The sequence below is a fragment of the Crocuta crocuta genome, unplaced genomic scaffold (assembly GCF_008692635.1).
Source record: "Crocuta crocuta isolate KB4526 unplaced genomic scaffold, BGI_CrCroc_1.0 scaffold96, whole genome shotgun sequence".
Classification (NCBI taxonomy): domain Eukaryota; kingdom Metazoa; phylum Chordata; class Mammalia; order Carnivora; family Hyaenidae; genus Crocuta; species Crocuta crocuta.
In genome coordinates this window covers 9,172,451-9,199,162 of record NW_027531522.1, presented here as the reverse complement: position 1 = coordinate 9,199,162, position 26,712 = coordinate 9,172,451, and the positions used below count along the sequence as shown (strand labels likewise).

The window sequence follows — 26,712 nt, the reverse complement described above, 5'->3', positions numbered from 1 at the left end:
GGGGGGGGGGGACAGAAAATCCCCAGTTCAGGACTCAAACTCATGACCTGAGCTGAAGTCAAACACCCAACCGACTGAGCCATCTAGGCGTCCCTACCACTCTATTCTTGCCTTTGGGTCTCCTTCCTCTGGGCCTTGCTTGAGAAGGCTCTGCTTGGAGNGGGGGGGGGGGACAGAAAATCCCCAGTTCAGGACTCAAACTCATGACCTGAGCTGAAGTCAAACACCCAACCGACTGAGCCATCTAGGCGTCCCTACCACTCTATTCTTGCCTTTGGGTCTCCTTCCTCTGGGCCTTGCTTGAGAAGGCTCTGCTTGGAGAGGCTGTGGGATCTCAATTCCCATTAGCATCCTATTCATTTATCTCTGTGTAGGGTGAACGGGGCAATGAGAGCAATAGACATCCCTGAGCCTGTAGAGGACCCTGAAAAGAGGGGGTGAAGGCACTAAAAACAAATGCGGATTCGTAATGTGATCCAGAGCTTGGCTTTTGTGTGGTAGTAACATGGGCAGAATCCTCACCAGGAAATTTCCGCTCCCGCCATGGTTAACAAGAATGGGATGGTGAGGTTTGCTGGTATGGTTGCAATAAACCCTACTACAGTCTTCCCATCAAAAGCCAGACTTGGCTACACTTTACAGGCCATACTTGCGGTTTCCTGTCTTTGCTTCCTGGACAGGAAGTTTCAAACCAACTTCTATGGAACAGGAAGGGCAGCTACGAGACGTAGTTCCCACCTCCAGGGCTGGAGAGGTAGCCCGCACGTCCCAGCATCCAGAGGAAAATGGCAACCGTTAACTCCAGTCACTAACAGTCAGCTCAGGCTTCAGGTGGACCGAGGGCAGCTGCACTGTGACTCTGAACTGATGGGATTATTCTGTCCTTTTTCTGTATCCCCTCCTTTGGCTTCTAATTCATACTTCACAGAAGTGGGTGAGGCACAAAGATCTGAATTTAATGTCCTGATTGACACAAACAATCCTGTATTTCCTACCTGCTATATCTATCTCTTCTTCATTTCCTCCCATGACAAGTATATTTGCCATGATAAAGGCCCAGGCTTCCTTCAAGTACTTGCTACACTATAAGAATATTCATTAGCAAGGGGCAGCTATGTGGCTCAGTTGGTTGAGTGCCTGATGCTTGATTTCCACTCAGTTCATGATCCCAGGATAGTGGGATCGAGCCCCGTGTTGGGCTCCACGCTGAGCGTGTAAACTGCTTAACATTCTCTCTCTCTCTTTCTGTCTCTCTCTCTCTCCCTCTGCCCCTCTCCCCTGCTCTTGCTCTGACTCTCCCCACCCCCCACACAGAGAAAAAAAGAACAGATTAATTCTATAGGAGAGGGCTTCCCAGGATAATAAAACCCCTTAACAGACATAGAGGAGCAAATACACTGTTTGGAAACCTTACGGGAGACTCTTGTTTACATGAAACAAAGCCCATTTAGAGCAACTTCAGGTAAGGTTTAGATTCAAATTCAATTCACAGAGGAATCCAGCATTTTCATATAGGAGTCTCAGGCTTTACTGCAATTTGCTCCCTGAGAATGAGTGCATTTCCAAAAGAGCTTGCAAAGAACACCCATGTGAGCTCTGGAGTTTTCATGGTAAAATATAGGCACTGTGCCCCACACGCCATCTGTGCTGGTTACGGGCTCAGTTAGAACATCTTCCTGTGGATGACAATGTAATAGCTCTTCTCACTTAGGGTAGGTGGTACAGGGCAGAAAGGACACAGAGGCCACTCTTGTGGTCCTGCTGAAGAATCACAAAGGTGCAAGCACCCAGGAACATGGTTCTGCTCCCTCCAGGTCCTTGGCAGTTCTCTCTAAATGTACACGTCACCTCCTCGCAGAAGCTTCTCTTCCCCAAAGTGCATTAGGTCTGCTGACCATGCTGATTCTGTTAGTCCTTTCCAAGCTGTACGGGGATTGACTCTTTCCTATCGGTCTTTCCCATAGACTGTGAGCCTCGGGGTCCCTGACTATGCCTTGTTCCCTATTGGATTTCTGGTGCCTGTAGCTAGAAGATGCTTGGTAAGTATTTATGGAATGAAAGAATAATGAGTAAATCACGAACAAGGAAGGGATCCATAATTAGAAGTAGCAGAGAAAGAGATGAAAAATCTTCAGTGACCCATCTTTTAAATAGTTCATTTAGATGCTATCCAAATGTATGTTACCTCCAAGAAATCGTGTGTGCATTCACTTGAGTCCTCGATACCAAAGGAATGAAAAAAGAGGGAGATGGTGTGGTTCTGTGGGGCTTTGAGAATAACAATGCAATCCATGTTATTGTCATAATTATCTGGCCATCCAGGACTCTTGAGAGTGCCAAATGCCTTGTTATATTCTCTGTTGCAACCTTAGAGGAAAAAAATTCGCAATTAATGTAGGCACCCCAATTTTTGAATTTCTTTCAACCTGACAGAAAGAATTCAAGATTCTTAAAGTTGAACATACTGTAGGAAAAAAAACCCTAATTTAACCTTCTCACTTACCTTTGGGATAACTGGGGTCACAGGAAGCGAAGTAATGGCATTCAGCACAAATGCAATGCGATGTCTCGTTAACGTAAAACGCCCGCATGAGAAATATGAAGTATGAGCATTCTCCTTCGAGGATGAATTTTCTAGCATTCCATGTATTTTCCCAATCACATTTAAGTGGAGTTGGCTGACATTTAGATGTTTTTAGGCACAAAGACTCTGCAGCTATAACTGACTTTCGTATGATGATTTTTATTTATATCCTTTGATGAGTTACTCATTCTGATAGAATCGGTAAACGGTTCTTCCTTATCATTTTGGGTAAAACCACCAAAAGCATTTCTATTTGTTTTTTGTTTGTTTTTAGGTAGCTCCCACCCAGTTTGGAGCCCAAGCATGGCCCTTGAACTTAAGACCCTGAGATCAAGACCTGAGATGAGATCAAGGGTCAGACACTTAACTGACTGAGCCACCCAGGGGCTCCACTATATGCTTGTTTCAATCAAAGGCAACTTTAGTATTAATCGAGCTTGAAACGAACATCAAACAATTTTCCCTGGAAATAAACTTCTCAGTTGTTATTGTAATCAAATAGCCCTTTCAAGACTTCTTGTGTGTGTGTGTGTATGTGTGTGTGTGTGTGTGTGTGTGTGTGTGTGTTTTAACAAAATAAGTTCCTAAGATACAATGATTTCTATTTGTGGCCAAGTGGATAATTAAAAAAAATAACTGGTATACATTTAAATTAACCAACTACATCAACTTTGAAGAATATGCTGGCATTCTAAATATGTTAATTAGTATTATTTTCACTTTACCTCCTGAGAAACCAGCTTTCATCATCTGCTAAAGTGGGCCTGGCTTCCATTTAAAATTTCTTACCTCGTTGTGGACGTGGTTTATGGTAACAGACCCAGGAGCCCATTCTAGCAGGAATGGGGATGGCGGCCATTTTCAGAGTAACAGATGAAGTTCAAGGGCTCACCTGCAATCTGATAGGTAAAACCCACTCGAGAGTTTCTGTCGAGAACTTCGGATTTGAAGACGACAATCGCCGTACTCGTAAAAGAAAAGAACGTCGGCACGGCTGAAGCATTTCTGCCACAGAACTGAATTCCTGGATTTCCATCACTCTGAAATGAAACGGAAGTCAAGTCATGATAGGCTGAGTTTCACAAGAGAATAGACCTTAGCGGAAACTGAAGTGCATATGACAGTGTGGCTTCGATATTCAGCCATGGGAACTAGGTGCCGTGTTTGAATCCTGCTGCGACCAGGCTCACACTGGTTTTAGAATCCACAAATGTCCTACACTCCCCGAGGGGGGTGAGGGAGAGGCCAAGCTGCTGCTGAAACCAGGAGACAGATGCTAAGGACAAGACCCTTTCTCCCTCATGTGGCTTCATAGCCACAGGCCTGTGCTGTTGCTCTGCGCACCTGGAGGCTGACTGAGCCCAACAGAGTTCTCCTGGGGTTTTCCCATAGACCTGAACTCTGTAAGACCAACCCAGGGGCACCCGGGTAGCTCAGTCTTTAAGCCTCCAACTTCTGCTGGGGTCATGATCTCATGGTTCCTGGGTTCAAGCCCCATGTGGGGCTCAGAGCCTGGAGCCTGCTTCAGATTCTATGTCTCCCTCTCTCTCTGCCTCTCCCCTGCTCTCTCTTTCCCTCCCTCAAAAAAAAAAACAAAAAAAAAAACTAACCCAGCACTCTTCCCCTTGGCTCCCAGCTCACCACCCTTGAGCTCATCCAGGCAACACTGTGAATCCCGGAAGGCAGTCCCTGCCTGCAGTGAGGGCCCCATATCCCCTTTGTAAAATCCGGGCAGCCCTCCATGCCTCTCCAGATAGTAAGGTAACTCGGTCCAGTGCCTACCCATCCTTCTATAAAAGCCACTGGCACCAGCACCAAAGTTAAGACTTTGCAGCCTCTCACTTTTGGGTTCCTACTTACAGGCCCGTTTCCCGCTCCTGCTCACATTGCTGATGTATGTTTCTCCCCCGCACTGTCTGCTGCTGCTGCTCCTTCCCTAACCTTGCCCGCTGCCTCCTCTGAACACTCACTGCAGTGATAGCTGCCCTCTATATACATCCAGAGCCTTTCCACTCTGTGGCTTTGAGTGAAGCTTGGGTCTCCAAGCCTCCACAAGGAGGTTGCAGGACGCCATTCTTTTCGCATCCTCCATAANTTGTTATTGTAATCAAATAGCCCTTTCAAGACTTCTTGTGTGTGTGTGTGTGTGTGTGTGTGTGTTTTAACAAAATAATNCCAGCTCTCCTTTGAGGGTCTCTACATCTGGCCAAAGGTTCTTCCGACCCTTCTTACCATGGCCACTTCCCCTCTGGTGACTTTCCATCATTAAAGACTTGTGGTGTCTCAGCTCTTGTCCGTCCTCTGCATCCCTCTTCCTTTCTCAACTCAAGGAGGTTTCAGTGTTTTTACAGATGATCCATGGAACACCCTAATCTGCGTTCCTCAATACCAGCACCTTCATCTCTACTTTCCATGGTGGCCTCTGCCAGAGCCAGCTGGTCACCATCTGTAACGTCTCCGCCACACGATACTTGCGTGAATGTCCAACTACGTCTTCTCTCCCTACTCTCGGACACTGTGAGAGTTCTAGCTTCTCCTAGTTATCAGTCAGTTTCTTATCTTTCCTCCCAATCTACCCACGCTGAAACCTTTTCTTTCCTTTATTCATTCATTCAAAGGACGTTATGCATTCATGACAAATACTGGGTCTTATTTGAAGCCAGTCCAGCTGCTGTTATGATCCAGAATGACTTGTGCATTCTAAGTAGCCTTTCTGCACCCAGGTAGTGGTCGGCTCCCATCGCCATTGTCTCAGCTTCAGGAAACAATGGGAAAATGAAAGGGCTTTAAGCAAAGGGTCTTGTTGCACTTGGCTTGATGACCCTCCAGGAAGGGAATGGGAATCTTGTTCTGAAAACCACTACCAACGGAGTGATGATAACCTTGCATGTTGACCACAGTGGGAGCCGAGGATGTGTCTGCTTTCTGAAAATTCAGCCAATACGGTATCTGCTCAGAAATCTGCTCTTCTCAGATCTCTCCAGTTGGAGTCAGCCAAACTGGATTTTTCTATCTCTGCCAGATCCATATGTAAACTAGGGGGCCCTGGATTTATAGTGAGGAGGACTCTGAAGACTCAAGAAGCAGTGGATTGGATTCTCTGAGATCACTAGCCATTTTGGGGGGGGGGGTTGAATATGACACTCTGGAATGAATCGGGTGGATTAGTTGCTCCTCAAACTGCTGAAAGGCAATCCAGGTATTCTAGGGGGTTTCCCCAGGTATCTGGTCATGCCTTTTCAATTTACAGATGCTCCCAGGGTAATCTCATTACTTGTATTATTTTAGCTACTGATCCATATAATGATGACACCCAAATCATGCTGAATATTAATCAGGCCTTCTGTTAATACTCACACGTATATGTCCAACTATCTTCCCAATGTCTTAGCCCATGGGCAATTCTCTCTCTTTCCCTCTCTCTCTCTCTCTCTGTAACTAAACTAGACTTTTCTCTTTTTCCCTCTCTTATATTACCATGAATACAGTCCCAATGGACTGGTGCCAAATGGCCTCATAACCTATTTCCCTGTGTTCTGCATGGACCCCTTCAGTTTGTCGTATGCACAGATCCCACAGGTGTTTCTCTGAGCACGGTCCTTGGAGCACTAGTAGCAGAATACTGAAGACGTTCATCCAAAATTTAGGTTCATGGGCACTATGTGGGGACATCAGTATCTGAGCGGGGGTGGGGGACCCTAGGGAGCACACTTTTACCTAGACACTCGGATGTTTCTTATGTACTTGGCAGTTTGAGAGCTCATCTACAAGAGTAAGTGCAAGTTTCTTAACACCTAAATAGAGGGGTTTGTATATGGCTGAAAGACAGGTTAAGTGGAAGGTAAGTTTGGTAATGTATCTAATTATGCCCTCCTTACTTCAAGTGATTTGTAAATACTGGTGAAAAGGCCACTAGATGTCGCTGTCCTGCATCCTATAATTATTACCTCAGGTGAGTCCTGAAACTCTAAGTAGTTCTGGTCACAGTCCTGTGGGTGCAGCTCTAACGCCCACACAGTGATCTTGACCTGCTGATGTGGAGGGGCTTCGAGGACCCAAGTACACGTGGAAAATGGGATCTCTGGGTTTGATGAGTTGGGTGACGAAATACTCTGGGGGGTCCAAGTTGCATTATATGTTCCACCACAAGGCACTGGAAAAAAACCAACAATTTGTTAAGACACATTTTACTCATGTCTCCTCACACACACGGTATTTAAAATTCACTCTTCATTATCCTTCCAGCGCAAAGAACTTTATATCATTCTATAAAGAAGTTGGGATATTCTTGACTAAGAATTGTACCAAATGTGTGTGACCAATTAAACACCGAATGATTACCTTGGTGTTTAGTAATTGATGTTGAGCTTACATAGGAATTAACACTGAGGTTAGTAATTAACACTGAGTTTGGTAATTAACATTGTGTTCAGATAGAAGCATGGCATTACTTTTAGTGTATAAATATACATGTATTTCATAATATATAAAAATGTCTGATTTTACTCACTGTCCACAATGGTATAGGTAGCATTAAATCCTTCTCTTTCTAATGTTAGGTCACTGACAAATTGAACCGTCAGGAAGTTGCCAGAAGAGATAAAGGGAGCTGGTACTGTGGAACCACAAAACGTTCCAGCCAAGTTAGCATTTTCACTGTCCCCATCATACAACTGCAAAGAAAAATAGCTCATTAATTATCCATTACTCCCAAAGAAGTTGCATATTTTACACGAAAATGCATGTGGAGTCACAACAGGTCATGATTAAGAATCTTCCCCTTGATGTCAGAGCGAGTTCTAGCTTAAGAACAGTTGTTAATGAATCATTGCTATTATAATGATCTTCAGCCTAGAAATCGTTTCTCATTGCAAAAGTGATACCTGACTTAAAACTGTCATTGTCATTAGAGCCAGCAGATGCCTCGCTGTCTTGCCCTGTGTGGCCCTCACTTCCACTCTGGTGCAAGTCCCCAAAATCTCATGCTTGGGATCTCACTGTCAATTCCCTATGAGGGTCTCTGGTTCCACTCTTTTCCCTCCCTAGCCTGTCCTCAGCATATGAGTCAGAGGATTCAGTTATGTATACATGTATTTATTTATATTTTTTAAATGTATTTATTCATTTAAGTCATCTCTACACCCAGTGTGGGGCTCCAGCTCACAACCCGGAGATCAAGAGTCACACGGATCAAGAGTCCAACTGAGCCAACCAGGCACCCCCAGAGGAAACAGTTAAAATGTTAAATCAGCCCAGGTCACTGCTAAAACCCCTCCTAGCTGCTTCCCAGCCACTCACTACAAAAACTAAACCCAATATGGTGGCCTTCAAGGCCTGAGAGAAACTGCTCTCCATGCCACCCCTGCTACCTTAACTGTCCACACAACATTCTCTCTGTAGCACACTGCCGCTTCGTGGCTGTTGAGTTTGGTTCCCTCTGCTGGAACGTTCTTCTCCTATACACCCATATGGTTTGTTCTCCTTCCTTCCTTCATGTCTTTACTTGAGTATCACCACATCATGAAGGCCTTCCCTGACCACACTACTTAAAATGTCAACTCTCCCCAAATTTCCTTTCTCCCCTCCTGTTTCGTTCTTTCTTTAGAGCACGTGTTATCTTTACATACTACTGTATCACCTATGTTACTGTCTTCCGCTCTGAAGACAATGCGGGTTCATGAAAGCACAGGTTACTGCCATGTCCTGTTTTTACTTTTCTTTAATTTTGAGAGAGCGAGCACGCTCACTTGTGCTCACTCCCTCGTGAGCAAGTGGGGGAGGGGCAGAGAGAGAGGGAGACAGAGAGCTCGAACTCACTAACTGTAAGATCATGACCTGAGCCGAAGTTGGATACTTAACCTACTGAGCCACCCAGGTGCCCCTGTCCCTATCTTTTAGAAATGTCTGGCACATGAAAGGCACCCAGTAAATGTCTAATAAATGAGTAGTGCTTTGGTTCCTCTCTCCTACCACACACCCCTCCCAAACCCATTCTCCCCAAGTCTTCTTGATGTCACTAATCTGCTCAGGCCTAAGACTTTAGTCATCCTTGATTCCTCTCTCTCTCTCCCCATCTACTCCCATCCCTTCCACTCTACCTTCAAAATCTACGCCAGAGGGCCCCACCCCGTTATGACCATCATCGTCCTCCACCTTGGCCATTGTAACGTTTTCCTAAGATATCTGTTTCCACCGAGCAGCCACAGTACTGTCTGCAGAGCTAACGGCCTGAATGTTTGCAGACTTAAACCAGATTATACTCTGCTCAGCCCTAAATGCTCCAGCATATTTCCATTGCACCTGACGTGAAACCAAAAGTCTTTACCTACCTGTTGCCTGTTCCTGGGCCTCCTCCACTGCCCTATTCCCATATCTGCTCCTGCCAGGAGGGTCTCAATAAGTCTCCCCACTTTATGCTCCTCCTGTGGGGAGCAGTTTCTCTCTCTTCCGCTCTGGAGTGGGGCACACTCCCCTGTCATATAGTCTCAGCTCAAACGTCACCTACTCAGAGTGCCCCAGCCCATCTAATAATGTTGCCTGGCCCCCAACATCTTTCTATTCGAAAGGCATCTTATTTTTGCTTATTTACTTTTCCTGCTCTCTTTCCCAAGAAGAACATAAGCCTCGTAGGTGGGAAGACCGATCATACACTGCGGTGTCGCCAGCAGGCAGAACAACTCCCAGCCTTAAGGAACCTTCAACAGACACCTGTCCAAATAGCAGACGCCTGAATTTCCTTCAAGCGTATTATCAGAAAACAGAGTTCTCCAGCTGAATAATCTTCACGGTATTTCCAAAACAAGTATGTATGTGGAGACCTAAACACTGAATTTCTAACACAACTGTGATGTGTTATAGACTTCAGAATAGCCGTGACCACTGACATTATTCTAAAATGCTAGGAATATATAAAATAAAAATAATTTTACAATAAACAGAAAATAAATTTACCACTAGGTGGCACTGTTTCTCCCCTTTACATGTGAATTTAGTGAATTTAGAGCCAGAAGAGATGGATAATCCGATCCCTCTCATTTTAGAGAAGAGCAGGTTTGCCAAGTTTGAGGTAATGCACCTTTACTGGTAAACAAATTAAAATGTTATTATAACAACTGCCACCTTTATTATCACATTCGTACCAGCAAGCATTTTTATTCTATGTACCATGTACTGCTTTCCATACATTCAAGATACTAATTGACACTAATTAGAGAGAGAGAGGGCCATACATGGAATATATATATATATGTTTCTGTGTGTGTCAATTATATATAAAATAAAGAAAAGTGAGTCCTACAGTAAAGGATGTAAATGTAATAAGAGAACTCCGATGATGGGGTCAGGAAATACCTCAGACAGACACTGAAGTGGTGTTTAAAAGTAGGTAGAGACCTCCCGGCCCCAAAGAAGAAGGGCACCCCATCTGGACGGAACATGGTGTGGAGGGCCACAGAAGAGGTGAGAGGCAACCCGTGTCTCAGCAAATAACTCAGGGCACGTGGGGCTGAACAGGCACACCGGGACACGACTGTGAAGTTTCATTCATCTCATGAGAAAGAGTTTGCAGCTTCTCCTGGAGGAGTTCTAGGATCTGATTTGGGCTCTGAGTAGATAACCAGTAAATGTGATGGACAGAAATTACACAGTGCCTGGCGCCGAGCTGCCATCACCGCCACCGGGAAGATTTCTTGTAACTGAGCTGAAACGGACAGCTTGTGGCTTCTGGACAACTGACAGGGGCTTCCAGACTCCTGTGCAGCTGAAGCCAGTACTGTCTCCACCTGCTTCCCCATCCCCCGGTAATGCCAGATCTCCACGGAGGACTTCCGCGGGGTAGATCCAGAGTGTGTTGGAGGAAGCATACCGTGCAATGCTGAAGATGGGGAATCACATGGACTAGGTTGTAAATGGTGCCTTGAGGACCATGCCCTTAAGCCCTGCACAGTCACATGCTGCTATAAATTGCATTCTGGTGGTGGTGGTTGGGGGGGGGGGGACCCACACCAGCTGGCATAGCTCTTATAGACCTGGAGCTTGAATTAGGCTCTACTTTTTATACATGTAGATAAATGCTAAGAAGGATTTTGTGTTTTCTCAGCTGTTAAAACTCTGAGAGTGGAGCATAGTTGAATCTCCTATAAGACGCTGAAGGAATTACTCCTGTGAGTTGGCAGAAGACAGCCGGATCCTGTACTCTATCCGGCTGGTAATTTGAGCGGTAGGAGAAAGTGGGAAAGGAAACTTTTGGATTTTAATTTCTGTGAACTTTTAATGCAAAAGGGCAATAAGACAGGAAGGGCAAGAGAGGACTTTAAGTCTTTTCAAAGGTAATGTCTTCATAATGTTAGACATTGACTTAGGACTTTATCTTTTAATGTTTCCTCGGGAATTTGACTACAGGAGGGTTTGCATATTCTTTTTTTTTTTTTTAATGTTTTATTTATTTCCAGAGAGAGAGAGAGCATGAGCAGGGGAGGGTCAGAGAGAGAGGGAGTCACAGACTGAAACAGGCTCCAGGCTCTGAGCCGGCAGTCAGCACAGAGCCCGACGCGGGGCTCGAACCCATGAACCGCGAGATCATGACCCAAGCGAAAGTCGGACGCTCAACCGACTAAGCCACCCAGGCGCCCCAAGGGTTTGCATATTCTTATTTGGAGCATGCCTCCATTGCCACCTTACAGCATCTTCATGAATTGTTTGATGTTACTGAGAAACCGCCGTTAGAGTCTGCCGGACAACATGCCTCGGCATAATTTGGGAACCGAAGAGAACAGAGAAGGATTTTTCAGCTTTGGGGTTGAACACTGATTCACTGCAAAACCTTAGGGGGGAAAATGTCATATTTGTCCNCAGATCTAAAAATATGGGAATTTTAATATTATTATTATTATTATTATTAATTTTAACTCAATGATTTTTCCAGTGCTTAGAGCAGTCTCTGGAATATAGTAGGCACTCAAATAAACAATTGTTGAATGAATGAATAAAGAATAAATGGTAGGTACTACCTCAAAAGGATAGGAACCTGATGCCTTGATAGAGTACAGATCTCCTACTTGGCTGACCACAGACTGAAGGGTTATGCCCAGTGGGTTAAGGCAGAAATCCTCAGGGAGAAATGCTCCCAGAGAGCATTTTGCAAAAATGTCGTGTTTTGGGGGTCATCACAATAATTTGGGGCTATGACGGGGCATTTGGTGTTGAGAAGCCACTTTGCAGAATCCCACGCTGCAATTCCCGGGACAGCTTCTCAAAGCGCAGATTGATTCTGTCCCACGTAACTTTCGAATGTCCTGCCAGAAAATTCTGTCATGAAACTGTTCACTATTGTGTGACCCTGGCGCCTAGCTCCATTCTCTACATAAACACAAAAACATTGTGCAGAATGCAGTTCCCGCTGTCAGTGAGAGGAAGACTGCTTTATTTAGAGCTATTTTTTTAGTTTTTCCACTCTCTTGGAAATTCATATTGCTGATGGTGATATTAGTGGCACTTAAGTTGCAAATACAACCACCGCCCTAAAATCAGTTTACATTTATACTTTTTCATTTGCCGTGATGCCACACAAAAGAATCTGATGACTTCATCATGTGGCATAAGGTAGATCTATCAGCATTTACATATGTAAATCTGCCCTATTTTATATACTTTTCCATTGCATTTAGTACATTATATTATGTTTCTGAAGCTATATGGATAGGCTATAGTATACAGGACCTCCATTGGCAATGGTCAAGGAAGCACTATAAAGTACTGGCTATTCCAATGGGCAGATTAGGTTGGGAAGATGCAGGGCAATGTTTGGAAGAAGCAATGTCCTTTCTGCTAGTTCCACCTTTCCCGGCAGAGGAACGTCAGTTAGGACGTTCTGCCATTTCTGAGCCCCTTCTGCCATTTCTCCCACTGCTCACCACAGGAGAGGTGACTTAGGTGCTGGCAGGAAGCTGGGCTCACACTCGGTAGCTACAAGTCCAAGCTTCCCTCTTTCGGTCTGATGGTCCCCCAATAGGAAGTGCTCTTCTGCGATATTCCTCCAAAACTCAGCTCAGCCATCTCACCGAGGAAGCCTTTCCCCAATCCCAAAATGACATCAATCATACCTTTTTCTCTACTTTGGTTCATGGTTCGTATTCATTGTTTTTGTCATATTGTACAATAATTTATATGCTTATGTGTCAGTCTCCTGCCTTTGCTGACAGCTCCAAGAGGAACCCTATCTTTAACCCTCCATAACCATGGTGTGGGCTGCCTGGCAAATTATCATGCCCCAGGACTCCTTATAGAATGGATGTGATGTTAATTTCAACAACCACATTCAGTGAAACACACAGTTGAGATGTACTGCAATTGCAATTATAATTACTGCAACGTAACTATCTTAATGACTTCCCAAGCCAACCCTTTCAAAAGCAATAGTGATAGGATCCCTGGGTGGCTCAGTCGGTTGGGCGTCCGACTTCGGTAATGATCTCGCAGTCCATGAGTTCAAGCCCCGCGTCAGGCTTTGTGTTGACAGCGCAGAGCTAGGAGTCTGCTTTGGATTCTATGTTTCCCTCTCTCTCTGCCCCTCCCTTGCTCACAAAAAATAAATAAAATTAACAAAAGTAAATAAATGAACATTAAAATTTTTTTAAATAAAAAAGCAATAGGGATATAATTATGAATAAATGATGGAATCACCACATTTTCACTTGTATATCTACCTATAGAAATGAATTAAATTAGATTTTCTAAAAATTGATTTGATCATAAGATCTAAGAAACATTCTACAAGGAAACAAATGCCCCATTTATCACAGAGTCGCTTTAGTAAAGGGACCTCCAGGCTCCACATTCCAATGAATGTTCTTTGATCTGCCAGTTTAGGAAAAGCTGGAAAAGTTGCCAGTACAGGGAAATTGCTTTCCCTAGAAGAAAACCAAGAGAAGACCTGAACAGAATCTCTTTTTAAAAAAGGAGAGGGAGGAGAGAACATTTAATTTAAGCTAGATAGTAACTCCTTGTTTTTGAGATTGCTATTTTTGTCCCAAATAACTTGAAGAAGTTGAGAAAATTGCTAGTTGCTTTAATAACGGTCCCAAACCACACTCAGAAAATGATGAGAAGATCAACCAACCCTCCTCCTAGCAGGAGCACACCCAAAACATCATGCATGAATTTACATTTATAATAATTTATATGTAAATCAATTATTTTTAATATTTTAAGAAAAAGTGATCCCACAGCCAGCATGTCCATCTGGAATTACACAAGCTTGGGGCGGGGGGATAAAGTTGTTCTTAAGTTGCATTTCAGACTCAGTGCTGAACACTCCAGGATACGTTATCTTTATCCTCAAAATAGCCTTGAAAAATAGGTATGATTATGTGATTTTCTTCACTTGTTTTTTTTTAATGCTTTTTTTTTTTATTTTGGGGGGAAGGGAAGAGAGGCAGAGAGAGAGGAGAGAGAACATCTCAAGCAGACTCCAGGCTCAGTGGGGGACCCGCGTTGGGGCTTGATCCCACAGCTCTGGGATCATGACCTGAGCTGAAATCAAGAGTTGGGACACTTAACCAACTGAGCCACCCAGGAGCCCCTTCATTTGTTTTTAAATAGACGAAGTGATAAAGAATTGGGGATGTGAGGAAATCTTTCTGGTGGCAAAACTGAGTTAGAGTCCATACTACTCACCTCTAGAGTTTACTACCTTCCTGTAAAATCAGGGTAGCTCTCAAACAGTCTTGAACATCAGCTTTGCTGCTGCTCTGGCCATCTACTGTCATTTTAGAAAAGAATTCGGCCTGAACCGACATCCGTTCTTATCTCCAATCTTTCACCAACTCCCTCTGATCTGACTTCTGTGACAGTGCTTCAGTTACATGGCGGTCCATCAATCAGAGGAGTGTCTTTCTTCACCGTTACCTCTACGGCCCCTAATTTATAATTTAATGATATTGACGACCCATCCTTGGTGAAAGACTCTTCTCCCTTGACTTCAGTGATCCTCCACTCTTCCGGGCTTTTACATTTTTTTCCCATGACTTGTCTGTCTCTCGTCTTGGCTCTTTTGTCCTCCTGACTGCCTTGCTGTGTACCTTTCGCAGAGTGGAGCGGAAGCCTGGCTTTCTTGCTCCCTGCTGCTTTCCTGGAAAGAAAACAGCGGTTCTTCCGACCGCAGAAGCACTCCTTTGCGTCTCCTCTCTGTTTGTGCCGCTCTCCTCTCTCTGGAGCCCTGTTCCATCCTCTGCTCACCTGTCTTCCCTGCTGGCACCCAAACTAAACCCCTACCTTACAGCAGGGTCTCCTCCTAAGAGTACTGACATTCTTCTGGTCTCCTGGGCTTGGAGCTTAGCACAGTGAAAATATGACAGTGTATAATTAAGTGCTCAATGTGCACTCCAACGATGACTCCTCCTTCCCCCTTTTTAAAGAAAAGGAATTCTTTAAAATTTAAGACAATGATTAAACTTGAAAGTTCCTCTTCCACCAGCTTGTTATTTCCATCTCCATACCCTCCTTACCTAATGGTAACCTCACCCTGGGGTCCAAACTCCAGGCTCTGCTCACCACCCACCTGCAATGCTGATTCCGTATTAGTCTTCCCTAAATAGTGCTCTCATCGTTATCACTCACTGGAAAGCCTTCAGTCCTTCCTCATTTTGAACTGCATACAAATCTGAAGTCATTAGTTTGACTTTTCAAGATTCTTTGTGATCTGGGTATTTCTCCACTTAGGCGATCTTACTTCTTGCTACTTTTTCGCAATATTCCGCTCCAAAAAAAAGGCAGTCCCCTCACCCTTTGAAGAACATGCATATGCCAACTTTTAAACTCGCCTTCTTTTTATGTGCACCTTGCCTGGAATGGCTTCTCTCCTGAGAATATGCTTTTTGGGACTCTCTGAAGCCTTTCTTGTTCAACCCAGATCATCGTGAACTTTCCTCCCTTTTAAACTTGCACAATGCTTTGAGCCTCTATCCAATGCATTGGCTGGCACATCAATATTGACTGTCCTGAACTGCTTATTGTAGATTTGCATGTGTCACTCACCACTTTTATAATCAGATTTAAGTTCCCCGTGGGCACAAATCTTGCCACACGTGTTGTCTTCCCCCAAAAAATGTTGTAGTATACACCGGCGGATACTACTTAGAAGGTTTAATCTGAAGTCATACAGCCTGATAGGTACAATTTAATATTAAGGAATCAGCAAAAATTGGACAGAAAAGTTTCTTGACTTCCTTCTAATGGGATTTCAGAACCAAGTTAGTTTCCACATCTACAGGTAATATGGAAAGTAAAGATACAAACTTTCTTGTAGGATCTGGCAAAGGTAGAGTATTCTTTCCATACAATCCATCTTTCCACAGATCACCTCTTTGCAAAGCACAAATGAACAAGGAATCTTAAAGCTAATGTTATAAGCCACATGAAATTCCTGGCTCATCCATATTAAAGATTAACTTGATATGAAGATGGAGTCTGTAATAATAAATGTCATATCACTGAAGAAAACATCATTTGACTCATTAGTAGTACTCCACATTTTTATGATGTCCTGAATGGTATAAACTGGCATATAGCATATTGAAGGCTGGGTTAGAAGACTCTGTTAAGAAATACAAGAGTCTTGGAGCACCTGGGTGGCTCGGTCGGTTAGCGTCCGTCTTTGGCTCAGGTCATGATCTCACGGTTCATGGGTTTGAGGCCCACGTTGGGCTCTGTGCTGACAGCTCAGAGCCTGGAGCCTCCTAAGGATTCTGTGTCTACCTCTCTCTCTGACCCTCCCCTGCTCATGCTGTCTCTCTCTCTCAGAAATAAATAAAACATTAAAAATTTTTTTAAATAAATAAATTAAAATAAAATAAAAAAAGAAATACAGTATACTTACCTTTACATAATCATATATGCATCTTTGTCCATATGTTTGGGCCTCCAGAGCAAATGTTTTGAAGGTGAGTTTAATCACTTTGTTTACAGGTGCGACTATGAACCACACACAGTTTAGATTCTTGTCATATCTTCCATTGGAGTCAGAATCAGGAGAGGCAAAGGTGTCACTTGAACCTGTCAGATAACCACCACACCCTTGCCGAGGCCCTGTGTTAAAAACAAAGACATGTCACTACGCAGACCAAAGAGAAGAGATCTTAAATTTTACATGGAGGGTTTTAAAAAATCATATCGTTTCCAGTTTGGTCCTACGTGCACGGACATTATCAGGTGGTGCCTGGAGCTCTAGTGGGCTTATGCAGATAATATTCCCAGCGGTATTAGCTTTTTCATTACATATTTTCTTTCTGCTCCTATTACTGACATTAGTGCCCCTTCTGGTCACCTGGAAAAGTGGGGACTCGTGTTTAGTTTTATCTGCAGTTTTAGAACAGTGGATGGGGTTTATTGAAGCTTCTTTTATCCTTGAAAAAATCCAATTTTATAGAAAATAAAGTATTTTGCATAACAAAACTTCTGGAAAGTGTGACCATATTTTACTTTTATGTTCTGCTTTTATGAACACTATCAGATGGAAAGCTGGATTTATGAAGAATTTACCCAGCACTCCAAGAAAATTGGCTCCAAGAAAACTTTTATTTAAATAATTTGTTAGAAAGAGGCTGTGGGGCATTTAACACGACACACATATGACACTAAGGTCCAGTTTATATTAAAACACACTATATATTTGATTTTTATTCCAAAAAGAAAGGGAAGCTGAAAAGGGAGTTAATTGGGGAAAAAATGGTCTACTTTGAAATTCATAACAAAAATACAAAAAGATAGATAAAGAATACTCTCAAGATGACAGAATGTTCTACTACCAAAAAAATAATAGAACAAAATTATCAGAACATGGGAGTTAGTTTTGTCCACTTCACAGTCCAAGGCAATTACTTCAGAAGTGATGTGAGAAGAAAGTAAAAGGAAGACAAAATTACTGACGATTTTGAAACAGTGAGCATGAGCTAAATTCAAAATGACTCTTGTAGGAATTGGGGTTAAGTAAGTGATCAAAGTAATGTTCATAAAGTTTACATTCTGCACAAATATAGATCATTATTAGTTTCAAAGTTAAATCTCGCTGACCCTGGTCTTTCATTTATCGGTCTCACTGTATTTATCTGTTAACAGGCAAAGGATTGCTTTCGACGTTAGGGGGCGCTAATATTTTGGACATGGGGCTCTACAGGACGTGGAAACAACGGAAGCCATTCTAAAATGCAGAGGATATCAGTTGTGCAGAGTGTTTCTCAGTATAGGTATATTATTTAGTAGGTCAGGCTGCCCTGTCCGGAGCTTCTCAGTCAGGTAAAATGATAGATTATTTGCAGTCAGATGTTTCCTAGAGTTGAAAGACATCCCAGGGCCCAGTCCCTGATAAACCCATAGATGGTATCTAGGACAAAATTATTCTGAAAACAGCAATGCCCACTGCTGAACTACATACTACTAATGAATCTGCTCACATGAAACAGGCCTGCACACTAAAGAAAGAACTGGAATTTTCACAGCTTTTGTATCCAATGAGGACTGACTGTTACTTAAAGAAACCACTTAACCTAGGCACCGGGGTGGCGCAGTCCGTGAAGTATCTGACTTGGCTCAGGTCATGATCTCACAGTTCATGAGTTCGAGCCCCGCATTGGGCTCTGTGCTGACAGCTTGAGCCTGGAGCCTGCTTCAGGTTCCGTGTCTCCCTCTTTCTCTGCCTCTCCTCTGCTTTCGCTCGGTCTCTCTGTCTCTCTCAAAAATAAAGAAACATTAAAAAAAGAAAAAGAAAACCACATGACCTGACTGATAAAGCAGAGCAGGGAAGAACAATGACTTAGGGTATTGATGAACTGACAAATGTATTATTTATTAAATACTGTTTTAATAGTCACAGAAACATATTTAATATTGAGGCAGGAAAAGATAAATGGTAGTCCAACAGCAGTGACAAGACAGATAAATGATGATAATACAATGTAGAAAATTATAGGTGTCATAGAAGAGGAAGGTAAGTCTTGTGAGTTTCGTAGGAAGGGAGAGACCACTTCAGGCTATGAGGATGTAGACTGTCCAGGAAGAGGTGACATTTGATTTCGGTCTTGAAGGATAAACAGGACAAGACCGTGTAGAAATGGGATTGGAACTGGCACTTCTAGGCTGAAGGAACCTCATAACCAAAGGGGAAGTGGACAAGGGTTTAGATGATGGGCATAGGAAAGCATAATTGTGTTATAAAAATGACCCATCCATGAAGAAGAATACAGGATTGGGACGCGCGACTGGCTGTTCTGAAGAGGGCCTCGACTGTCAAGACCATAGAACGTGACCTTGAGACTTTATTCCGTGGATAATGGGAATCCATTTGACAGGTTTTTGATGAGCAGAGCGGTAGGGTCAGAATGCGCTCTCTGATCAAGTCTGATCTAAAAATGTATCTGGCAGTAGCATTACATGCCAGGGAGCGGGACTGGGGGCATATGACCAGGACAGTGGACTTGGCAATGGTGTGGGCAGGGGAGCGGCAAGGGCCCTAAGTGTTGGAGGTTTATATGTCGGCAGCCGGGATTGCTGAGCTTTACTCTATTCGTGCACCAGCTTTAAAAATCAAATGTTATTTTTTAAAAGCTCAAATTATCTTATTGCCACTTGTCTACTAATTGTTGCTAACAAATTAACAAGGGCAAAATGATGACTGTAGTCGGGCACAGTAGTGCTAGCGCTACTATGACTTATGTCATAAGATGTTCCCTCCTTCCAGGGAACCCACAAGCAAGAACACAAAAATCCTTGGTGCGTGCTGTCACAGACTGACTGATACACTGGATGATCCTTAACTCTTTAGCCTCTCTCTTTGCAGTTCATTAGAATGAACAGAGTATACTTTTCTATGCTCTGATGTGAGGCCTGGCCAAGTGACTTAAAGAATATTAATGGTCTTGGGGTGCCTGGGTGGCTTAGTCGGTTGAGCGGCCAACTTTCGCTTAGGTCATGATCTCGCGGTTCGTGGGTTCGAGCCCCGCGTCAGGCTCTGTGCTGACTGCCAGCTCAGAGCTTGGAGCCTGTTTCAGTCTGTGATTCCCTCTCTCTCTGACCCTCCCCTGCTCACACTGTCTCTCTCTCTCTCTCTCCTAGAAATAAATAAAACATTAAAAAAAAAAAAGAATATTAATCGTCTTGAAGAAGAAAGAGGTCTGAAGTGGGCTTTGTGGTTTGGGGCTCCGCTCCTGTGCTCTGTCCAGGAGCTGCTGGGGAAAGAGAAAGTGGACTCACATAGCGCAGACCTGAACGCAGCCTGAACTATAAAGCCAAGTGATGTCCTTCTGCAGCTGAGAACAGGCAGACACCCAGGCTGCTGAGCCGCGAGTGATAACAATAGATGCCACAGGGATAAGCACTGAATTTGGATGATTTGTTATGCAGCAGTCCTGTGGCAAAGGCCAACCAAAACACAAATAGCTTGTCTGAGTTATTAAACTGTAATAGAGCGCATTGCTTCATTCACAGAATATACACACAGAATTTTAAAAAAGGAGAATTAACATAATCTTCAGACCGTCCTGGCCAAAATATTCAAATAACTGAAGCAGGTTTAACATTATGTGAATGAATTATGTAATTCATATCATTTTTGAATAATATTATATACTCAAATATAGTATATTTGAGTAGTCTATTAATATATGTGAATATAACTAAGTATAATATTATATGAGTAAACACCTTTCGGTGTCTGTCTGGTGCAGGAAATGGTTATAATTGCTCTAACTCCTCTATTTTAATCCATAAACATAGTATAACTGCTCTGTGCTTCTGCTCCTCCCACAGCAACGGAATCATAAATGTTTGTATTTGGGGAAATAGAGAGATAAATATTAACTAAGAAGGATCCTTTACCAAAAAGTGCTTGGCCACACTACCAGCTCTGTGTTTCTATACTTCAACAATAACAGGATGTAACACAAAGAACTCTGTGACTATGAAATAGTTTCGTACACAAGAAATTAATAGTTGTTTACTATATTCATCTTTTTAAATCTCCCCCCTGCCCTTCTCAACTAGTATCAACCCTTAACCTTGACATGTTGTTTAGCACCATAAATCCATCACCTTCCGTGTTGCTACACACATTCTACCATCCAGCAGACGCCCATCCATCAGCGCCCACTTCATCAGTCATGTCCTGTCAGAAATGCTCTCAAATGACATTCCCTATGCCTGAGAACAAATGGCACTCTAACCGTCTTCCCCAAATGGGAAACCCTTCCTACAGAAGAGCTACTTCTTTAGAGAAAGAAAATGTTTGGCTAAAGAAATGGTGGAAATATAAGCCGGCAGTAAGCAGCGAGATGTGGGTTGAGCTCTACTTAATTAAAAATCAGTAACCGAATCCGAAATTGCTTCCCTCCAATAAATGAAACTTCAGAATGAAGCTCAAGCCAGGATAAATCTGACAAAGCAAAATAGTTTTATTATCTGAGACAAAACATCTTGAAGCCTTTAGTGGGGACAGATACATTTCTAAATAGCTATCATGAGGCTTGACATTTTTGTGGCTGACATTACATTGTGGCCTGAAACACATTGTGTTCTGAAAGTCTCCTGGATAGGATCTCCGTCTGCCTCTAGACAGCTACCCTTGGATACATGGGGAAGGGGAAGCCATACTTACAGATAGAGACTGGCCTGACTTCACGCATTTTCCTGCTCCCCAGTGAGCCAGCTGGGGCTTTAGCTGGAAGTTAAAGGAAGCAGACAGAAGCACAGGAAACAGAATACAAACCCATTGAAGCTGGTGCTTTAGGGAAATGGGGGTGCACCAGGTTAGCTTCCCTTCAACCACACAGGACACAGGGCTAGAGCTCCATTATCCTTTCTTTGAATAAATCTCACTGTGATTTTCAAAGCTGCATTATTCAATTGCCCAAAAGCAGTGAATTCTTTTTTAAAAATTCTACAAGGTTCCAGATAAACATGTTTTGTCTTTTTCCATAAAAGCAGATTGGATTTATGTTTCTACCTCCTAACCTCAAACAGGCATGGCCTTTTAGGTATTTTATTTATGTTATACTAGAAAAACAATTTCGTGGTTTTTGTAACATGAATTGTGTGTTTTTGTTTTCACGTTTGTGTTTGGTAACATGACTCAATTGGACTCACTTAAAAATCCTAATTTGAGACCCAGCCTAATTTAACTTAGAATGTGTACTTAGTCTGGTGATATTTGGGAAGCATAAAACTAAAATACTAAAAGAACGGTAATTCCAGCAGCTAATCAGTAGCTACTGTCACTGGAAAAAGAGCAATACAATGTACAACAAACTTAGGAGAATTTTATCACTGTCTTGCTACTAATTTTGCATTATTTAAGTATTACTGAACACACTTTATGTATGCATCATCAGACCCAGCGCATTTCATGGGAATTATTCTCACTAACTTTGAAATTTTAAAAATGATTTGCTAAATCAAATATTTTTATCATATTATTATGTCAACTGATGCAGGAAAGGCTTTAATAAGATCTGACTTGCTTTCATGATAACAACTCTCAGGAACTAGGACTCGAAAGGAATTGTCTCAACTTGATACAGAGTATCTACAAAAATCTGCAACTAACTGATACTCAATGGTGAAGAGCTACATGTTTTCCTCTTAAGATCAGAACAAGGCAAGGATATTTTTTTTTACCACTCATATTCAGCATCACTTTGGAATTCTTGACATTTAACAGGCAAGAAAAAATATATAGACTGCAGAGGAAGAAATAAATTGCCACTACTTCCAGATGTAGAAAATTCCAAGGAATCTACGGAAAAATGCATAAAGCTAGTGAGTTCAGCAAGAGCTGAGAATATAAGAACAATACACAAAAGCCAGTCACATTTCTATATATGAATAATAAACATATGGAAACCGAAATTAAAAATACAATTGCTCCGAAGAACATGAAATTCTTAGGTATACACTTAATGGGACATACATAGGAATCGTGTGGTGAAAATGACAAATGATGTAAGAATTCAGAGGAGACCTGACTAAATGGAGACACATACCTGTTCATGGATTGGAAGACACAACATAGTAAAAATGTCTATCATTCCTAAATTAATGCATAGGTTTATTGTAATTCTTATCAACCCCCAACAAGATCTTTCTGTTTCTATTAAAAAATGCTCACTTTAGGGGCGCCTGGCTGGCTCAGTCGGTTGAGCGTCCAACTTTGGCTCAGGTCATGATCTCACAGTTTGTGGGTTCGAGCCCTGCGTCAGGCTCTGTGCTGACAGCTGGCTCAGAGCCTGAAGTCTGTTTCGGACTCTGTATATCTTCCTCTCTCTCTGACCCTCCCCTGCTCATGCTGTCTCTCTCTCATAAATAAATAAAACATAAAAAAATTTTTTTTTTAAATGCTCACTTTAAAATTTAAATGGAAAGGTATAGGTCCTTGAATATTTAAAATGATCTCGACAAAGAATAAACTTGTTCTCCACCTTATACCCTAAAGCATTACCAAAGGATGTGCAGGGCAGTCTGTAGCCTCTGAAATGGCATGCACCTACAACTTTATATGTGCTTTTCCCTCTTTATAGAATGTTTTCCCAATGAATGCCTTTTCATCCTTTCAAGCTAATACTATTTAAAGCTGAAATTTTTGACACGCTAAATGAGTGCCAGGGAATTTTTTAGTCTAATCTTCACCACAACTTTATTAGGTAGTTACTATTAGTGTGTCCATTTCACAGATGAGATAATCAAGTCGTAGAGAGGAAATGTGTCCAAGGCCAAACTTGTTGGGATATATAAGAACTGGGTATGTACCTGGGAAGTCTTACTCCAGAGCTTACATTCCTTTTCTCTCTCTCTCTCTCTCTCTCTCTCTTTTTTTTTTTTTTAACATTTTTTCATTTTTGAGAGACAGAGAGAAACAGAGCACAAGTGAGGCCAGGGCAGAGAGACAGGGAGACACAGAATCTGAAGCAGGCTCCAGGCTCAGAGCTGTCAGCACAGAGCCTGACACGGGGCTTGAACCCATGAACGGTGAGATCATAACCTGAGCCGAAGTCAGACACTTAACTGACTGAGCCACCCAGGTGCCCATAGAGCTTACACTCTTAACAATCACACTACAATTCAGGGTTCACACTCTCTGTGATGCTTCCTCTAACAATCCTGTGAACTATTTACTCAACACCAAAGAAACACAGGTCCTTCTTTTCTGCCTCCACTGTCCTTTGCACATTCTTCCCTCAAAAAGCATTTATTATCCCAAATTTACAATTAGTAACTCCTCTTCTACTTTTTAAAAATGTTTATTATTTTTGAGAGAGACAGAGAGAAAGGGGGAGGAGAGATTGAGTCGGGGAGGGTCAGAGAAAGAGGGAGACACAGAATCAGAAGCAGGCTCCAGGCTCTGAGCTGTCAGCACAGAGCCAGACATGGGGCTCAAACTCATGGACCATGAGATTGTGACCTGAGCTGAAGCTGACACTTCACTGATTGAGCCACCAGGTACCCCCTAACTCCTCTACTCTTTTTAAAAAGTTTATTATTTGTTTGTTTGTTTATAGAAAGAGAGAGAGAGGTCCTGTATGCATGAGCAGGGGAGGGTAGAAAGAGAGGGAGAGAATATCAAGCAGACTCTATATTGTCTGCACAGAGCCTGACACAGGGCTCGATCTCACACGCTGTGAAACCTAAGGCAAAATCAAGAGTTGGATACTGAGCCATGCAGGCACCTCCTAACGTGATGAAACTCTCAAGAACAGACACCTTGTTCTGTTCATCTTTGTAATTCCAAGAGTTCACTGCCTGTGCAGCATGTAGCTGGTGAAAATTGTTGAATAAACAATGAAGGAATGAATAGAAAATATAAAGAGTTATTAGATGAATCTTCATACCTAGCCTAAGTTTACAAGGGGAATTCTTGGAATTAAACCTATTTCTTGATTTATAAAGTTGTTGTTATATTATAAACATACATTAGATGTATACAAAACAATGTTTTTGTCCTAGGTATTAACCTGTTTTTAAAGCTAACTTAGTTGATTTTTATGGCATATTTGATTGCCAAGAAACAGCTAGTAGGATAACAATAAAAATATTACTAAAATATTTAAAACACTGCCTGAAAGGTGGAAAAATGCTTCTTTAGCTAAAAATTAGCAATGACAAATCATGTTAGGTCTATTACTTAAGAAAATTTAATCTCTGCGTATTAGGTTTCAGCAAGCAGAGCAAATTGAATCATTTGTAAAGCACAAGATACATGAATGTGCAACGACACTGTATAAAAGATGTATGACTTACACCGAAAGAATGGCTATTAGCAAAAAGGCAAGAAAGAATAAAGTGTTGGCGAGGATATAGAGAAAAGGGAAGCTTCTTGCACTGTTGGTGGGAATGTAAACTGGTGCAGCCACTGTGAAAAACAGTATGGAGGTTCCTCCAAAAATTAAAAACAGAGCTGCCCTACAATCCACTTCTAGGTATTTATCTGAAGAAAATGAAAACACTGATTTGAAAAGATGTAGGCACTTCAATGTACATTGCAACATTATTTACAACAGCCACGGTATGGAATCAAAGGAAGTATCCATAGATGGATGAATGGATAAAGATGGGTTACACATGCGCGCATGCGCCCACACACACTGGAATATAACTCAGCCATAAAAAAATGAAATCTTGCCATTTGCAATAACACAGATGGACCAAGAAGGTATTATGCTTAGTAAAATAAGTCCAGACAGAGAAGCACAAATACCATATGACTTCACTTATATGTTGAATCTGAAAATCAAAATAAACGTGGGACGCCTGGATGGCTCAGTCAGTTAAGCATCTGACTTCGGCTCAGGTCATGAGCTCGTGGTCCATGAGTTCAAGCCCTATGTCTGGCTCTGTGCTGATAGCTCAGAGCCTGGAGCCTGCTTCAAATTCTGTGTCTCTGTTCCTCCCCAGCTTGTGCTCTGTCTTTTTCTGTCTCTCAAAAATGAATAAATGTTTAAAAAAATTTAAAAATCAAAATAAACAAACAAATGAAACAAAATAAACAGTCTCATAGATACAGAGAGCAAATGAATGGTTGTGGGAGTGAGGGGATTGGATGAAATAGGTGAAAGGGAATAAGAGGTACAATTTTCAGTTACAAAAATAAAGTAAGACAATGGGATGTAAAGCACAGCAGAGGGAATATAGTCAATAATATTGTAACAACTTTGTATGGCGGCAGATGGTAACTAGACTTATTGTGGTGACCATTTTGTAATGTTTATAAACAATGAAACACTATGTTGTACACCTGAAACTAATGCCATATTGTATGTCATTAATCTTCAGTAACGTAATAGCAGAAGTATGACTTTATTTACTTAACATTGACAATTATAAAATCAAAACTTAGAAAAAATCTTTAAGTGTTCTGTTTAGAGAAAACAGGCTTAATAGCAATGTGCTAGTTAGCAGTCATAAAATAGATTGTAATATAAAAGAGGTGGAATTCATAACACCAGACAAAATTTCCCATAGCTTTAAAATAATCATTTCAACAATGATGCGGAACCGTTTGGTTGCTCCTGTTGATGTATTAGCTTGCACACTGTGCTATGAATATTTCAACGTTTATTACTCTGGTGGAGGCAAAGTGGAGACAAGGACTATTTTGCCACTTCTGCTAAGTTACCTGGCCAAGTTATATAACGTCTTTGTGACTTAATTCCCAATTCAGTAACTAATCTTTATAAGAGTACTAAACAGGGCTAAAACATAAAAATACCTGTGCAAATCACTTCATTTTGTCAGAATCCTGTAGTAAGAATTTTACTAAATTGGAGGCCATAATTTTGGGCTAAAAGGTTTTATTTGTTACACAGAGATTTACTACCCTTACATTCCGGTGCAATTATATTCCACATGACTGTGCTAATTCTTTATCAATATGCCATGGAAAGCCAATAAAACAGACATGACATTTATCTGTCAACATCAGAAAGACAATGTTACTTCATTGCATATATTATGTGATATTATAGAATTATATTAATATATTATAATATGTATTGTGAGCTACAATATGCATATATTATATGTATATTACATATGCATATATATTATATAGTCATACATAATATTTGTGTGATTAGAAACATTATTTATAATAT

The 26,712-nt window shown here is 41.9% G+C and overlaps 1 protein-coding gene across 1 annotated transcript in view; it reads right to left on the bottom strand.

The window, feature by feature from the left end:
• CUBN (cubilin) overlaps positions 1 to 26,712 on the bottom strand; it is a 298,802-nt gene that overhangs the window by 24,907 nt on the left and 247,183 nt on the right. Inside the window, exons 60-64 of the mRNA XM_077772461.1 lie at positions 16,458 to 16,666; positions 7,095 to 7,257; positions 6,532 to 6,737; positions 3,477 to 3,624; positions 2,186 to 2,367 (exon numbers count right to left, since the gene is read on the bottom strand). Of these exons, the coding sequence (XP_077628587.1) occupies positions 2,186 to 2,367; positions 3,477 to 3,624; positions 6,532 to 6,737; positions 7,095 to 7,257; positions 16,458 to 16,666 (908 nt within the window). The remainder of the gene's footprint in view (positions 1 to 2,185; positions 2,368 to 3,476; positions 3,625 to 6,531; positions 6,738 to 7,094; positions 7,258 to 16,457; positions 16,667 to 26,712) is intronic.